This window comes from Oenanthe melanoleuca, chromosome 5 (assembly GCF_029582105.1).
Source record: "Oenanthe melanoleuca isolate GR-GAL-2019-014 chromosome 5, OMel1.0, whole genome shotgun sequence".
NCBI lineage: Eukaryota > Metazoa > Chordata > Aves > Passeriformes > Muscicapidae > Oenanthe > Oenanthe melanoleuca.
The window spans coordinates 1,197,029-1,213,009 of record NC_079339.1 but is presented as its reverse complement, the minus strand read 5'-3'; the positions used below and the strand labels follow the sequence as shown (position 1 = coordinate 1,213,009).

General features: G+C 40.7%; 1 protein-coding gene across 3 annotated transcripts in view; it reads left to right on the top strand.

Moving 5' to 3' along the window:
• The window catches only part of PPFIBP2 (PPFIA binding protein 2), an 89,935-nt gene that overhangs the window by 41,450 nt on the left and 32,504 nt on the right, over nucleotides 1-15,981 (top strand). For 2 of the 3 annotated variants that reach the window (XM_056494091.1, XM_056494093.1), the window contains 2 exons: nucleotides 8,051-8,140; nucleotides 11,884-11,997. In XM_056494091.1, coding sequence (XP_056350066.1) covers nucleotides 8,051-8,140; nucleotides 11,884-11,997 — 204 coding nt within the window. Of the gene's footprint in view, nucleotides 1-92; nucleotides 275-8,050; nucleotides 8,141-11,883; nucleotides 11,998-15,981 lie in introns of those variants that run through there. The other variant, XM_056494092.1, reaches the window with a different exon arrangement.

Below are 15,981 nucleotides of genomic sequence, written 5' to 3'. Positions count from 1 at the left end.
GCCTTGGTGGAGGAGGAGGAGGCTTAGGGAAGGGAGGGGGGGAGAAAATCAGCTGTCTTTGTCTTTAAAAATCAACCTCTAGGATCAAACTTGCAGCAAATGGCAATAGATTCTGGCAAGTGCTCGTGGCTCCACAGCAAATCCAGCAGAAAGGAGGAGAGGCTCTTGTTTGCCATGCTGTGCTCCAAAGGGAAAAGTTTCCTGCACCAGCTCTTGCCCTGAGTGCTTCTCCATCGGGGTAACTGCATGAGACCAAAGGATGCCTTTGTCTCGGGTAAAAATGGTGCTGGTTTGCTTCTGTGCCTGCTGCTCTGCTGAAAAATGGGGTTTTTGTACAAGGCAGGGCTGGCTATTCCTTCTGTTAGTTTTGTTGATGAACTGCCCAGGCATAGATTAACTGCGTGAGATTGTTTATGTCTTCTTTTTTTTTTTTTTTTTTTTTTTTGTGCAGCTCTCTCATCACCTTGAAAAAATCACTCTGTTTCTGTCAGCTTTTAGGTTTTATGTTCTCAGTATTTATTTCTTCAGTGCTAGAAAAATTCGTGAATGGGACGTGAATAGATCCCTGTTTTTAAAATTAGAACATGGATTTAATTGTGTCACGAAAGAAGCACATTCTCTCCTTATTCTTTTAAAATCTGCTTCAGCCTGTGTGTGCTTTTCCTGCAAATTCTTGCCTGTCTATGTGTATACACACATGAATATGCATGCAAATGCTCTCTTGGGTTTTTTACTAGCTGTATAAACATAAAATATCTGTCAAATCTAATGTGAAACGCCATTAGGAACATTTATTTTGGGTAGGTTCTTGAATAAGGGTAAAATATTATTGGTCAGTTTGTAGTAAGAACTTGAGAATCCTGAAGTTAATTTACCAAATATTTGCATCAGAGTCTGGAAACTTTCACATTTCTGGAGTGTGTCTGTGGAGGGGATTAAATGGGAAGTGAGTGGATAGTGAAGAGACAACAGGAAGTAGCTGCTGGTAACTTTATACTATTATTTTAACCTGTGCTCTGAGCAGTTAAAGCTAATTACCTCTTTCAAATAGTGTATCTTTAAAATAGTACCTCTTTAAAATAGCATATCTTCAGCTCACATGTTAATTTGATAGTTAAATGAGGTTGTGGATATGGTGTGACTACCAGAAATTTAATTTTCCTAAAGACAGGCTTGCTAACAAAAAGGTTAATAAGGTCTGCTGCCATCAGCTTGTTCAAAAAGGACATTGTGCTCAAAAGCAGCACAAGATTTTGCAGGAATTAATAATGCAATTCACTTTATGTCAGGTTCATAAAGGAGAATATCAACACTGCTGCTTTTCCCTGCAAGCTCTTTAAAGGAGTGAGCACACGAGGGGGAAGGGAGGAGGACTGAAAGGGATCTTGCATTGTTCCCAGAACTTCAGCAGCCTGCTCCCAAACTCCTTGGACAAGTGATTTAGAAACCAAAAAAAGTTGAAGCAATCTGAGTAGCTGGGTCGATTCTCCCATCCAAGAATCCCAGTGTCTCACACCTGGCACTGACTCCTGCAGCACATAAAGATTTCAGTTCCTGCACTCACAAACTGCTGCTCCTTGGCTGATGATAAAATTATGAGCTGCTTTCAGAGTAACACATGGCATTTTAGCAGAGGATATCTGCAGCAGACTTCCATAAAGCCTTGGTGAGGTTTGCCAGAGCTGGCTCAAATTTCATCATTAGCAGAAATCCCTTCAGAGACCCAGATGGGTTTTGATGTTGGCTGGGCTGGATTGGTGTGGTATCTGTGGCTTGGACTGGGTTAGGGCAGCAAACAAAACCAAAAATCACGAGATGCAGGCAGGCAAAACAACAGATACAGCTGCTATTTTCAGATGCTCAGAAATGGAGGGTCTGGTTTTAAGCAGAATATTATTGTAATATAATGTGTACAGTGGTATCTTGAAACAGCAGCAGGGGAAAAAAACACTATTAAAATTTTTTAAAAGCACTAAAAAATAGCTTTTTATATCAAACTGAGATAATCTGTCACCACAGTTCAGCTCTTCCCATTGTGGAAATCCTGGGCCAAGGATGGAGAGAGGGATGGACAGAGCCAAGGAAGGAGGAGAGGGAGAATTCCTTGTGTATAAACATTGTGCTCTTAAATCCACAGCTCAGGCAGCAGCAGCAGTGGTGGGAACTTTGGGGAAAGTGTTTTTGCAGGTAATTAATGCTGGGTTCTTCCACAGGGCCTGAGTGTTGCAGACAAAGGGACCTGAGATACCCCCAACACCTGAAAGTGTCTCATTTTTAACAAATATTCTTTTGTCCTCCCAAGGGATTTGGGAGAGGGTCACACATATTTTGTGTCATCCTCTTGTTTTATTCTTATCTTTCCACCCACCCTTTACTGGAGGGCACCATTCAAAATAAAAACAGTACAACCCACATGTAGTTGTAGCTCAAAATGATGAATATAAATCTAATATTCACTGCACACAGTGTAGCACAGAGCTGGTGAAATTGGTGTGCATTGCTTTTATGCCTTCCTTTTTTTCTGGAGGAGATTCTTAACCTGCTCCAGCAAAAAGTGGATGGTCAAAAAATGGTCAAACCCATGATGTAGCCATTAAATTCAAGATATTGAAGGTGAATCTTATGACTTCTGCAAGGATATTTTCTTTTAAGACATGTAACTATCTGGAGGAAAAAAAGTAAGTATTGGTTTCAAGAAAAATTATCCGGATAAAATAAAAAGATTTGTTTAAAATTCTTTTGGTTTAAGGGCTACCAAAATGTACCTAGCTCTCAGTTTCAGACTATGCACTGTCAGCTCTTTTCAAGTGACTGCTACTTTCATTTAGCCAAGCAGTAACAATGGCAAATAAAAAATCCTGCTGTTGATTTACTAATTGTCTTCAGATGAAAGGCAAGAATTACAGATGCAGAAATGGTGTTCCAGCCCTCTCCTCCTCCTCTCAGGCAGCTGAGGGAATGCACATATATTGAGATGGGTGTGTATCTGAGGCAGCACTGGTGTGCCAAGAGATTAAATTTGTATTGCATCCATAGCCAGATGCAAATAAAAATATTTACAGTGCAAGCTGCTCACTCATCACTCATCATAATACAACTCCTTGTGACTCAGAACATAATTCAGTGACCAAAAAGAGTGCTGCAGAGGGGCAAAGACCATGCACTTCTAAATATTTTCAACTCAGGCAGGCTGGGAAGAGTCTGCAGTGCACATTTTGTGGTGCTGGAATGCAATACTGAGGTTTGGTAGTTTGTGGTAAAGCTGACTGGCTGGGCTCTGCTGGCCAAAATCCTTGTTTTCAGCTTCTAAATCCAGCAAAAGGCACTGCATCAAGCATGTCCCCAGTCCTCCCCATTCATACAAGTGTTGTGGTTGCCACAGGCCACGATAATAATTCAATTATCAATGAGCTGGTTCATGTGGCTGAGGAGGAGAGCAGGGTTGTGACACAATTGACTTGTTGAAAAAGCTCACAAATCACCACGTTAACCAGCTGCCAGGTTTCTTTTCCCAGCTCCACAGCTCAGGGTGAGATCCATGGGGTCTGTGACAAATTCCTGACTCACAGCTCTCTGGCCAGCTCCAGAAGCTGGTGGGGTTAGGATTAAAATTTGCTGTGCTGGAGGACCTTGGTGCTGGAAAGGCACACAGGAGGAGAACATCAACTGACCAACATTTCCTTTGATACTTTGGCTGAATATCCCCATTGTAAATCAAAGCTATGGAATCGTTCTCCAAAGCCTGATTTTTTTGTGTGTCACATAAGAAAGAAAATTCCAGGATTTTATTGGAAGTGGACTAAATAATGACTGGACCATGCAAGTGATTCTTAAGACACTTGGAACTTTCCAGAAGTTTTCCAATATTGTGTTCATATTAAATCAGTGAGCATATTCCAAAGAGAGATTTGGAAAATAAAAATAGGAATGTTAAAGCAGGTCAGGAAATGATTTTTGAAACCTGGCTGGGTGTCCTGACACAGTGGATGGTGCCACATCCAGCTGGGGACTGTCCCCAGGGATGTTCCCCAGGGATCAGAGTGGGACCCAAAATTGTTTGGGGGCTGTATTGAAGATCTGCACCCAATCCTGTTTGGGTCTGTATTGATGAACTGCCCCCAATCCTGTTTGGGGTCTGTATTGATGAACTGCCCCCAATCCTGTTTGGGGTCTGTATTGAGATCTGCCCCCAATCCTGTTTGGGGTCTGTATTGATGAACTGCACCCAATCCTGTTTGGGGTCTGTATTGATGAACTGCACCCAATCCTGTTTGGGGTCTGTATTGATGAACTGCACCCAATCCTGTTTGGGGTCTGTATTGAAGATCTGCACCCAATCCTGTCTGGGGTCTGTATTGATGAACTGCCCCCAATCCTGTTTGGGGTCTGTATTGAGATCTGCCCCCAATCCTGTTTGGGGTCTGTATTGAGACCTGCACCCAATCCTGTTTGGGGTCTGTATTGAGATCTGCCCCCAATCCTGTTTGGGGTCTGTATTGATGAACTGCCCCCAATCCTGTTTGGGGTCTGTATTGAGATCTGCCCCCAATCCTGTTTGGGGTCTGTATTGATGAACTGCACCCAATCCTGTTTGGGGTCTGTATTGATGAACTATACCCAATCCTGTTTGGGGTCTGTATTGATGATCTGCACCCAATCCTGTTTGGGGTCTGTATTGATGAACTGCCCCCAATCCTGTTTGGGGTCTGTATTGAGATCTGCCCCCAATCCTGTTTGGGGTCTGTATTGATGAACTGCACCCAATCCTGTTTGGGGTCTGTATTGATGAACTATACCCAATCCTGTTTGGGGTCTGTATTGATGATCTGCACCCAATCCTGTTTGGGTCTGTATTGATGAACTGCCCCCAATCCTGTTTGGGCTCTGTATTGATGGTGTGCACCCAATCCTGTTTGGGGTCTGTATTGATGAACTGCCCCCAGTCCTGTTTGGGGTCTGTATTGAAGATCTGGGTGAGGGGACCAAGTGCACACACAGCAAGTGCAAAGATAACACCAAACTCTTCTCATAGGAAACAGTGACAGGATGAGAGAAATGGCCCAAGTTGTGCCATGAGAGCTTCAGATTGGATGTCAGTAATAATTTCATCACAGAAAGGGTTGTAAAACATGAGAACAGACTGCCCAGGGAAATGGTGGAGACACCATCCTTGGAAGAGTTTAAAAGAGTGTGTAGATGTGCTATTTAAGGACATGATTTAATGGTGAAAATGGTGGTGCTGCTGGTTGGACTCAATTTCTTTTCCAGTCATAACAATTCTATGATTCCTGTAGGCAAAGTATTTATGGCATGCAGTTGATTGTTTATCTGCAGTGCTGCTGCCCTCAGCATATTTTTAGCTACCTTACCTTAGCATATCTTTCCTTCCAGTTTATCATGTGTTATCAAAAGCATTTTTTCTGTGCTTTGTGCAATCTCTCTCATTCCTTCATTGTAAGAGGCATAGCTAGCATATTTGGTTTATAGTTTTTCAAGCCCAGGTAGCAATTTTTGATTTTTAGTGCTGGATCTGAAATAGCAGCTTTATAGAAAATCCTGGGGATCCAGCCTTTTAGACCTGTGTGGCCACATAACCAGAGTTTATTTATTGTTTGTGAGTTCTTGGAGCAGCTGGAACCCTCTGTATGTGCTTTGTGCTGTGGGTGCTGTGTTCAATTGCTGCTGGTGCTGGCTCAGTTTCTGCTCACTCCTGGCTCTCACAAGTGCAGAATGCACCCCAGCCCTCCACAGATGGCTCATGTTACACTGCTTTATCTTGTCTTTATACACACCACCAAGAATTAATGAGTCTCAAACAACTGCTCCACGTCAATCAGACACTTTTATTTAGCAGCTCATTTTTCTGCCTGCTGTACCTTCCTGTGCTTGTCTGGCTGACCTCACACCTGCATATTTAGGGCCATTTCTGTGAGCTCTTGGGCCTTAGTTGTACTTATTATGTGGTCAAAAACTTGTGACAAAAGTGTATTTTTGAGTGGAGTTAACAAGTTCTTCTTTTGATGATGGATGCTGGTGAGTGAGGTGAGGATGGAGCACCTGCACATTCTGTTTTCAGTGCTCCTGCTGACCCCTTAAACAGGGACAAAAAAACAAAGTTGTTGAATTTAGAGGTGATTCCAGTTAAAGGCCTTGCAGCTTTGCTGAAGGGAAATGCATAGGAAAGGAATATAAATAATAGAATGAAAGTCAGTGCAGACTTGCTCCAAGTTACACATTTGAGCAGAAACAAAGAGTAAAAGCAGAATGAAGAAGGGGCTGGCAGCTGAATAAAAGCATTTTAAAGGGATCTGGAAGTTATAGGTCCTAGGCTGAAAATATATCAATTCTATTTTATGTATAATAGGGAGAAAAATATGGCCTGAGAGTCTGTGAAAAGGTTTTACCACTCAAGCCAATTCCAGTTGGAGTCCTGTGTCTCCTCTTAGGCACTTGATTTCTAAAGCTGGGAAATACTTGGTGAAGAAGAACCAAGAGAAAGCAACAAAACAAATCTTGAAAAATCAACCTGTGAGAAAAAGACAGAAAAGCTATTATTTTCTTTCACAGCATGAAGAGGGATCTGCTAATAGAATGTAGAGATAATCTTCAAATATGTAAAAAATCTCTGAAGTGAACAGAAGGACCTATTTTTAAATTTATGGTGGTATGACAACCATGAAGCTGAAGAGATGATTCAGATCAGGCATTAAGAAAAATGCTCCAGTGATGGGTAGGTAAGAAGTGGATGGAGAAGCTGTAAATTCTATTTCTGGAGGTCTTTAGGAGGAGACAGAACAAGAATATTGCACATAATCATCAACCCTAGGATGGAATAGATGGATGGAATAGATTATCTCTTCAGATATATTTCATTGTGATTATTTCCATTTCTTTCAAAATAATCAGAACAAGGGTGCTCAGTTTCTCTCAGCTTGTAAAGGTGCCACACTTGTATCTAGTGCCACATTTATATCTAGTTCAGCACTTTATGGCTTAAAAAAGCCATTTTTTGATTGGTTAAAAATTTGATTTCTTGATTTGAGTTAATTAGCACCATGTTTATTTTCAGCATCTGCTTTACCTTTGGGCCTGTAGACCTCAGCATAGCTCAAGAAGCCATAAATATATTAATTTTTTTTTTTTTTAAAGAAGACCAGTTCACAAACATTCAGCTGAAAAAGAAAGGGCAGTTGGGGGGGAGGATTATAAATCTGTGGGTGCCATTGTGCCAGGAGCTATAAATGAGCAGTCAGCTGCAGTTGGAGGGAGCTGCTGGGATTCCAGACATGCAGTGCCTGCACTGGAGCTGGGAAATCATCCTCCAAGGGCTCAGGTTTCTTCTGATGCTCTGAGCAAACAGCTCCACTCCCACAATGTTTCATGAACCTAGGAGACACTTCCAAACTTAAATAAATGGACAGATTTTTTTTTTTAATTGTGGTGTTTCTATACAAAGTATTAAAATTCATGGGAAAAGGGGTATAATAGTTAAGGACAGGCTGTTTTAGAAGGTTTTTCTCCCTAGAGCCATTTAGAAATCCAGAAGTGATTGGGTGGCTGGAGTAGCTCCTGATAAGAATTTGATCATTTGAATTTTTAATTGCTAACAAAAAACTTCTAGTTTTCTTTCAGTAATTTCTAGGAATAATACACCTATAGCATTTTTTACCACTTGAAAGTAAATGCAAGATTCATTGAATTTGGCAAAAGACTGTGAAGACTAGATATTTAAAACAAAATGGGATTTGTTTTGGTATTCTCCATTAAAATCATAACTTTCCAGAAAAGATCAGTATGTTCATTTATCACTCTTGAATGAGAGAGTATTCAAAATACAGCTTAAAAAAAGGTAGATTCTTAATGTATATTAATTTTTAATGTATATTAAGTACAAGCATAATACATATGAAATAAACAGTTCTGATCTATGCAAACATTTTTTCATTTTTTTTTATCTTATAAGAACTGCTTCATGTACAAAACTCATATTAACTTGCTTGAAACTTTAACTGTAAAAAAATCTCACAGGACTTTTTTTTTTCCCTCCCAGTCACAGGTGAACCATCATTCACCCAATAATGAAACTTATCAAGAAAGGTTGGCACGATTAGAAGGTGATAAAGAGTCTCTCATCCTGCAGGTATGTCCAAAAAAGAGAAGAATATTGTCTGCACAGTTGATATTTAATGCATAAAAGTTGAAGTGGCAGAGTATTTTCTGTTAAACAAATGTTAGCAGGTCGCCAGGGGTAACTGATATTTAACCAGGAATTAATTTTTAATCTGTATAATCTCTTTAAATGGTGGGGTTAGCTGGTAGAGGAGAGGAGAGGGGTGTAACAGCAGTAAAAGTAGGGGGGATGGCAAAAGGAATAAAAATAATTTTGTCCCAGGCCACTGCTGGGGTGCTGGTTCTCATTCTAGGTTTGCTAGGTCCTGCCATTTTTCTACATTCTGTGTGCCAACAGTTTTAATGGACCAGAAGACTGGCAGGTGGATAGAACTGGGGTTTTTCCTGTTTATATGCTGTACCAAAATTGTTTACATCATTGAAAAGCTTAAGGGGGAGGGAAACAGGGAGAGAGAAAATTTGACAGTAAAATGCAAGGCTAAGCTCTAGCAGGTTTCCTGTTTCTCAGTTTACCTTTTTCAAACAGATCCTGTGTCACATATAAGTTCTCCTGGAGAAAACACAGGTTGCACAAGTCTAAAAAAAAAAAAAAATCCCATGTTTTTTTGCCACTACTAAACTGTACATTCCATCCTTTTTAAAAACTGAAGCTGGAAATTATTTAAATGGGCTTTGCATATCCTTTCCCTTCATGCTTTCAAATGCATTTTGCCAGCACATATATTTATATCAGACAGAAGTGGAGTGTGCTGGGTGGGTGCTCTCCCTGCTTTCAGTCCCAAGTTTCTGTAAACATGTTTTATCCTGTAAGTTCTGCTCACACTTGTGTTCACCTACAGAGCAGAAAACTCACTGCTGTTGTTAAATAAACAAAACTTGTTTTGAGACACAAGCTTTGGCTTGGTTGGGATTTTTTCTTTCATTACTGTTGAACTAAGTTGTTATAACCAAATTTAGGAAAAAAAACCCACCTGGCTGAAAAACAATCTCCTGGTTGGAATTGAAGTGTGCACTACAAATTCCCTTTACAGCTGATATTTATTAGCTCATCTTTAATTGATCAAGGGGTTGTTAATGGTAAAAACTTGATTCTCTGAGTAGCATCAAACAGCTTCCCACACTGTGCATTCATGTCTTGAACACATGAGGCAATTGGGAGCCAAATCCAGCTGTTCCCTGCAGAACTGGGAAAAATCCCAGTTCTATCTACCTGAGGCTGGAGCTGCTGCACCTGTGAGGGAATCCCTTGTTTCCCCCATTTCTGTGCAGCCCTGTGCATCAGCTTTTGTGGATCTAGCAGTGCTGGCAAATCCCTGCAGGCTGCTCAGGCTGTGCTTTCCCTCCCTCTGCCCTGCAGATTTTCAGTGACAATTCCTTCATCCACAGCATGTGGAATGCAGCCAGCCAAATGCACTAAACAAAGGGGTTTATGACATTTTGGGACCTGCCTAGAGTTTGACTTAGAGTAAAATCAGATCTAGAGAATGTCTCCCTTGCATTTTACTCCCATCTCTTCCACCCCCCACCAAACCCAAAGGCTTAGTCAATATTTATGCATTTTCCTTTCATGGCTGCAGAGCTGCAAAAAAAACCTCCAGGCAAATAAGACAGACCAAAACCTCAGCTGGAAGACGAACATCAACAACAACAAGGATGCCAGGGTGGAGCTGGGTTTAGCACCTGGTTTTTACACCAGATTTTCTGTCCAGGCAGTCACACATGAGCAGCCCCAAGCTGAGGTCCACGGCCCTGGGGATGCTGCTGGGTGTGACCTGTGACAGGAGGGGTGGGAAAGGGATGGGGACTGAGCTCCTCTACTCTGAACAGGCTGAATTGCACCAGTGACTGGCCCATGGCTTCAATCTGGAGGGAATGTCAGCCTGGGAACACTCCAGTCTCGCCCCAGACTCTTAAACCTTTCGATTTTTAGCTGTGTTCAATACCCTCACTTATATAAAATATGTCACCTACAGGCTGAGGCTTGCAGGTGTTGCTCTCCTAAGGCAAAGATGGAATTGCCAGCATGGCATAAACTGGGATTTTGTTCTGGGTGCAGCCTAGAGGATCCTTGAAGAGTCTGGCAGATGTGATCCTGGACAGAGAGAGGAAAATATGAGCTCCAAGTGGCTGATGTGCCTCTCAGCCCAGCTGCTGGAACACCCAACACAGGCTTCTAAAGCTGCTAAGCTTCCACTAAATTCCTTTGCAGGTCACATTTAACACCCAGAGTTTTCCTTCCAGGTTGCAGTGGTATTTAAACCTAACCTGGTGCTCTAAATAAAGTTGGTTTTCTTTCTCTGGAACGTGCATCATGCTGAAGGAGAGAATTCAGTTTATTCCTTCGTGTCTTCTGACCTCACATGGGGCTTTTTGTGTATCATCCCTCATTTGATGGGAGCAAAACAAAGCAGACAAGCAGCAGATTTCCTTGCAGGGAGTTCTCCTGCCCAGCCTGGATGTGTGTGCTCAGCTGCACTCTAAGCTACAGCCAACTACTCTAATGGAAAAAAAAAAAAAAAATTAAATAGTCTTTTATTTTTCTTTTTCATTCTTTTTTTTTTTTTTTTTTTTTTTTTTTTTTCCCGTGATTCTTTCCCAGGCATGCTTGGCTTTGTGTTTGCAGGTAAAAGAAATACAGATCTCTCCCTCTGCAGCTTCCCTGAAGTGAACTGGATTGCTCATTGGGTTTTTAGACATGCTGCTTACTGGATATATCTTAAAATTTCACTTCCACATTTTTATATTTTTTTATTAATAAAGATGCTGCAGGGTTGGATGTGAGAGCATATACAAGTGTTTGTTAATGGTTTTCCTTCAAAGTGGAGTTTAAACACCTTAGGCTTCTTTGTTTGTTTGTTTTAGATAATATTTTTCTAGAATAATCAAGGCTTTTATATAACTAAGACAAAATTAATATACAGAGTCAATGCTCTTTTTAACATAAGAATTATCACTGGGTTTTTTTCTGTAGCTTTCTAACATTATCCTGCAGTTTTTTCTGCTTTGTGAGATTTGGGTTCAGCTGCTGGGCTTTTTATATTGCACACTCACTTCTCTGTACCACATTCCCACAGTTCTTTACCAGGATTGCTCATTTTTGCTTTTCCTGGCGTTCATTGTCTGTATCTCCCTGCTTTTGCTTTCATGTTTTGGCTTGCCAAAGCCTGGGAATTTTTGTTGGAATACAACTTATACAACTTTGGCACAGCTAAAACTCACTTTTCACTCATGGCATTCTTTATAGCTGTGGACAGGTATCATCAATAAAGTTTTGTTCTTGCAAGAGGCAATTGGGTTGGGAACGAATAGTTATTCTACTTATCTGTTTTAGGGAGTGAAATGCCAGCAGAACCCAAAATGGTGATGCACTCTCCAAAACCACACAAAATATTTCCAGTATCCTCTGCTCTTGCTTGCTCCTTTCCAATTTTCCAGCCTTTTGCATGGAGGGACCCAGCCTTACCTATAGGCAGCATTCCACCCTTTCTTGAAATGCTTTTTTTTTTTTTTTTTTAATATCAAAACAAAACAGTTGCAGGGGAGGGGAGATGGGAGGGCGGGGTTGGAGCAAAAATAGAGGTAAGGCTGCAAAACCCTGTCTTGGGAGAGCAGGTTGCTGCAGTGCTCAGGAATATTAAAGCTTTGAAAGGCAACTTCTTGTCAAAACGTGCACTTGGATGTTGCATGCATAAGGTAATTGGAACTTATTTGCAGCCAGTTCAGCAGCACTGTGCTTCTCCTCTCAAATTACAGGTGAGTGTTCTCACAGACCAGGTGGAAGCTCAAGGAGAGAAAATCCGGGACTTAGAAATCTGTCTTGAGGGCCACCAGTTGAAGCTGAATGCTACAGAAGAAATGCTCCAACAGGTAAAAATCTGCCTTGCAGAGCTTCCTGCACGACCCTCTCCAGCACACACGGTCAGCTTGTTCCCTTTGGCAACAGAATAAAACAGGGAAGGAAAAAAAAAAAAATTCTTTTATTGTTCTTCTCCTGCTTTGCACTTTTTTTCCCCCCCTCCAATAATTTCTTTGTTTTCCTGTTGCAGAAAAGTTTTACTGGCTGGTTGCACAATGCTGTACGTGGCAGCATGTGGAGGAAACTTATTTGAACTGTGCTTATTTGGACATGGCTGAGTAACTGGTTAGGCAGGTTAAATGTATCTAAAACATTTAAGAGTTATAGAATTAAGGAGTTTTATTTAAATGCCTTCTGCTTTCCTGTGGCTTTGAAGTTGAACAAGCAGCAATTTGAAATGAATTGCTGTATCAAGTTCTGTTCTAGAGCCATTTTCACTTAACTTCTGAGCTTTCCCCTTATCTTGATAGGAGAAAATTAGTGTATAAAGACTTTTTTTCTTTATTTCAATCAACAGTTCCAAGCTACATGGTTTAATTTTTGCTCTTTGATGTTCTGTGTTGAGGGAGCAGAACAAATGCTAAATTAAATGCCTTACAGAACTTGCAGGTCTGTTGATGCCAAAGTTCTTTCCCTGTGCAGTTTTCTGTTACAGATGCACATCACTCACTGTTAATGCACTACATAGATACCAAAAATAGATTTGAAACTGTAAATGAGCCTCAAAAACCTATGCCAGAAATGTTTAGGATAGATGCTGCTCTCAGTGAGCTTAGTTCTTCTCTCCACAGAAATATTTTGTGTTATAAATTTGCTATTTTGGTCCATGTGAGATACACAAACCTTTTAATGAACTGATCATAGCTTTAAATTATGGTAAGGATCCTTGTGCATATGTATGTAAACAGCAGCAGTTTCTATAAGATAAAATTGTATCCTAAACAGTTTAAATTATAATTCTCAGAGGTTCTTGGAAAAAAGCTTCCTTCTCACACAGTCCAAAATGCTTCCAGCTGGGAAAGGCTGTATGCTGAGGGGGTGTCTTTAAAAATGCAAACAGTGAGTGCATGTGGTTTTCCAGTGAGATCTGAAGTGAAACTCAAAGAACAGTGATTGTTTAAGTTGTGAAAATCTGTTTTCAGACTCCAGGAAGGCATTCACAGCAGAGTGCAGAACCTTCCTGCTCCAACTAAAGCTGTTCATTCTTTCCCTGACTTTAATTTTTTTTGCCCAGATAGTCTTTTTAGGAAACTGTGAACTTAAAGCCTTATTTCCCAGAACACTGAAAATAGAATATAATGTTGCATGAGCATTGCCATTTCAGTGAAAATGTTTGCATGTGCCTGTCTGGAGTTAGGCACACACACAAATTGTTTACAAAGCTGATCCTAAGGTGATAAGCCACAAGCTAAAGAAGCCAGAGAATCTCCAGATATGTCTAAAAAAAGCCTTAAATCTAAATTTTGTAATAACTTTGAGCAGCTGTAGTTGTTTCTCCCAGTAGACAATGGGATATGAAAACCCAAGTCAGATTTCTCAGCAGTCAGAGAAATTGTAATTTATTGTCTCAGCAGAGGAGCCTATTTAATATCATTTATTTTGAAGGTTCTCAATTCATCTTGTTGAAAAGATTATGGGGGGTGAGTTGAGATTTGGGCAGAAGAGAATGAGCTGATCATGTGGTGATTTTGACATTCATGTAAGATATGTGGCCAGTGGGCTTTGCTGCAGATAATTTGTCAAAAGTAGAGTGAGTGTATTAAATAGATGGATCAGTCACGATTTGGGGAGAGCTGGGTTCAGATCTCCTCATCCAGCTGCTGCTGCTGTCCTGCTTTTCAGAATTACTCCTTTTACCATCTTAGGAGGGAGTGTAGTGTAAATTCAGGTTTATTTCATGGTTCTGCTTCCTTATTTACAATATACTGAACTCCACTGATTTTTGCTTTTGTCAACTTAAGTCAGCTGCTTCCTCTAAGTGGGAAATGGAACAATAAAGATAAAGCCCTGTCTTTTTAGTTTTGAGAACTATAAGAAGAGTAACTCATAATTAATTCTGTGCAAAAAAATGCTTCAATAAAAAAAAGAAAAAATAGAAACTTCAAGATAACCTAATGATGGTAGCTGGGAGTTCCATGGCAGAAATTACCCTTTCAAAGTACCCTTTCTAATGCTACCCTGCAAAGTAATTTTTGCTGAATTTGTGCTAGCAGAGACTTGCCCTCTTTGGCAGGGTGGGGTTACTGGCAAAAAAATCCTCCTGGCTTATGATTTATGCACAGTTGTTTTGAACCCTGCTACAAAGTGATCCCAGAACCACTTCTGAAACAGCAGCTGGAATAAAAGTTACACAAACAACAGAAAGTGGCTGCTCAGCATTTTGGGTGGGCATCTTGAACGTGGAGCAGCAGCAGCAGAGGGGAAAACTTTTGTTCTCCTTTCATCCTTCTCCTCCTCCTGACCAAGTTTTTCTGCAAATTATTTGGGATTCTGGTGCTGAGCAAAGCTTCTCCCCAGTGACTGGGTTAAAACTAACCTGGGGTTGGGAGGAAGGGGCTGTTTTTGTGATGGCTGAGTGAAGCAGCTCACAGCAAAGGTCAGGGTGTGGCAGAAGGGCAATGCAGAGATGTGCTTTGGCCTCACTGTTTGGGGAACAGTGCCAAGGAAAATTCATCTCAGCAGCATTTGGGCAATGAGAGGATCCTGTGTGAGACCCACAGAGATGCCCTGGTGTGCACAGTTACACACAATGTCATGCTTATGGCATCAAACCCAATATTTTACTTTTTAAAGGACTTTTTCCACCACAGATTGTAATGAAGAAAAGTATTTTTACACCTTGAAGGTGTCTGCATTTTCTTCCTTCAAAAAAAAAAAAAAAAATTAAACAGGCCTTTTCATGAAAGTCAATAGCAAAATTTTAATTCAGTCATAAAGTGTAATTCAGGCTTGGGCCAAGAAACAAGTCATTCTTCAGAGTAAATGGTAACAGAAAATTTTCTGGAGCATGACTGGGAGCAAGACACACATTTAATTTAATCTCATGGAATTACCTCCCAGTGGGATGTCTGTCCTGCTGCTGAATGTAATAAATAATAAATGTAATAAAGGATTTGGAAATGCTGGCCCCTGTGAACAGCTACCTGCCTTTCCCCTTAGCACATTGTAATGCAGATGTCTAGGAGTAAAATTAAAAAAAACCTCCTAGAATTATCCTAGGAAAACAATTTATGCTGTGACAGCCCACTTGCAGTATATCAACTGCTTTAAATTGTAAACTTGCAGCCAATTCTGCAGAGCAATGATGGGTGTGTTTGTTCTAAGTCACTTTGTGGCATTACTAAGTAAATGCCACAAACTTTTCTTCCAGTCAATTTTAAGAAAGAAATTTTGGGTTTGGTTTTTTGGGGGTTTTTGTTGTTGTTGTTGTTGTTGTTGTTGTTGTGGGGTTTTTTTGTTTTGTTTTTTTGGTTTTGGGTTTTTTTTGAGAGTAGAGAAGGCTTTGGGGGAATCTCCAATCCCTGTAGATTCCAAACCTGCTGTAGAATTGGAAAGCAGGAGCAATTTTTGCTCTATTAAATTGCCCTGAACTGCCCCATAACAGAAGTAGCAGCCATGCCCAATGTAAGCACTGAGTGCTGTGGAATCTGTGCTGTCAGGTTGACAGCTGTGCCATGTCCAGCTGAAAAATGAACCTTCTGCACACTCAGATTTCACCTCCATGGTCCCTTTACATGCATTTGTTGGTAATTTTCATGAGTAATTTCAGTGTGCTACTCCAGAGCTGTGCTTTACTTATTTGACAGACTGTAATTTCCATGGAAGTTCTCTGGAATAAGGGACAGCAGTTTGCTTTGCCAAGGACAATCCTGCTCTGGGTGGCAGGATCTTTCCTGAATCAACCCCCAGATGTGGTCTGACCTGGTCTTTGTGCCTTCCAAATTATTTCTGACACAACCTAGGGCACTCTTGTTGGGTGGTTTTGTTGTGTGAAC